General features: G+C 47.9%; 1 protein-coding gene across 1 annotated transcript in view; it reads left to right on the top strand.

Annotated features, from left to right (window-relative positions):
- The window catches only part of DYNC1H1 (dynein, cytoplasmic 1, heavy chain 1), a 100611-nt gene that overhangs the window by 65481 nt on the left and 33462 nt on the right, over positions 1-1668 (top strand). Inside the window, 1 exon segment of the mRNA XM_011991795.1 lies at positions 520-758. Coding sequence (XP_011847185.1) covers positions 520-758 — 239 coding nt within the window.

Raw genomic sequence — 1668 nt, 5'->3', positions numbered from 1 at the left:
AGTCTCACCTGCTTGCCTTGTAGTAAGTAAGTCTTACACCTCTAAAACTGCATACATCACAGTTCCCTTTTTTTGTTTGTTTTTTTTTTTTTTTTTAGACAGATTTTTATATTTTTAGTAGAAACAGGGTTTCACCACATTGGCCAGGCTAGTCTCGGACTCCTGACTTAAAGTGATCTGCTTGCCTCTGCCCCCCCAGAGTGCTGGGATTACAGCTCGAGACTAGCATGGCGAAACCCCATCTCTACTAAAAATATAAAAATTAGTTGGGCATGGTGTGGCACACACCTGTAATCCCAGCTACTCAGGAGGCTGAGGCAGGAGAATCGCTTGAACCTGGGAGGCAGAGGTTGCATTGAGCCAAGATTACACCACTGCACTTCAGCCTGGGCAACAGAGTGAGACTCTCTAAGTAAGTAAGTAAGTAAAGTAAATAAATAAATAAGTAAATAAAATTTCAGGTTGCCTAAGCTGTCATGAGTTCAGCTTCTTAGGTTTGTCCATGCATAGTAAAGGAAGATGTGTGATAACGACTGCATCCTTTGAAAGAGCCCACAGCACCCACAAACATGGTGCTTCTTCACCATGGCCTGTAGTTACCCAAATGCACATGCTGCTCTCCCCACAGACTCGTGGAGGATGAGGAGAGGCGCTGGACTGACGAGAACATCGACACGGTTGCTCTGAAGCACTTCCCTAACATCGACAGAGAGAAGGCAATGAGCCGGCCCATCTTGTACAGCAACTGGCTGTCAAAGGTAGCAGACTCGCAGCGTTTTAGACGTCCTTCTTGTTCTGCCGTCCCTTTCTAACTCTAACCAATTCTAACCAATTATCTTCTACTCTAAAATACCTTTGGGCCAGGTATGGTATCTCACATCTGTAATCCCAGCACTTTGGGAGGCTGAGCCAGGAGGATCACTTGATCCCAGGAGTTTGAGCCCAGCCTGGGCAACATAGTAAGACCCCACCTCTACAAAAAAATTTGAAAATTTAGCCAGGCAAAGTAACTCATGCCTATGGTTCCAGCATCTTGGGAGGCTTGAGCCCGGGAAGTCGCAGTGAGCTGTGATCACACCACCATACTACAGCGTGGGTAAAACAGCAAAACCTTGTTTCAAAAAATACTTTAAAAAACAAAACATTGGCCGGGCACAGTGGCTCATGCCTGTAATCCCAACATTTTGGGAGGCCGAGGCGGTGGATCCCCTGAGGTCGGGAGTTCGAGAACAGCCTGACCTACATGGAGAAACCCCGTCTCTACTAAAAATACAAAATTAGCTGGGTATCGTGGCGCATGCCTGTAATCCCAGCTGTTTGGGATGCTGAGGCAGGAGGATCTCTTAAACCTGGGAGGCAGAGGTTGAGGTGAGCTGAGATTGCGCCATTGCACTCCAGCCTGGGCAACAAGAGTGAAACTGTATCCAAAAAAAAAAAAATACAGTGAGGTGCAATGGCTCACGCCTGTAATCCCAGCACTTTGGGAGGCCAAGGCAGGCAGATCACTCGAGGTCAGGAGTTCGAGACCAGCCTGGACAACATGCTGAAACTCCATCTCTACTAAAAAGACAAAAATTGCTGGGCGCGGTGGCTCAAGCCTGTAATCCCAGCACTTTGGGAGGCCGAGACGGGCGGATCACGAGGTCAGGAGATCGAGACCATCCTGGC

Source organism: Mandrillus leucophaeus, unplaced genomic scaffold (genome assembly GCF_000951045.1).
Source record: "Mandrillus leucophaeus isolate KB7577 unplaced genomic scaffold, Mleu.le_1.0 Scaffold4, whole genome shotgun sequence".
Lineage (NCBI taxonomy): Eukaryota > Metazoa > Chordata > Mammalia > Primates > Cercopithecidae > Mandrillus > Mandrillus leucophaeus.
Note: the sequence above shows the minus strand (reverse complement) of the source record. Positions and strands in the feature narration are given on the sequence as shown.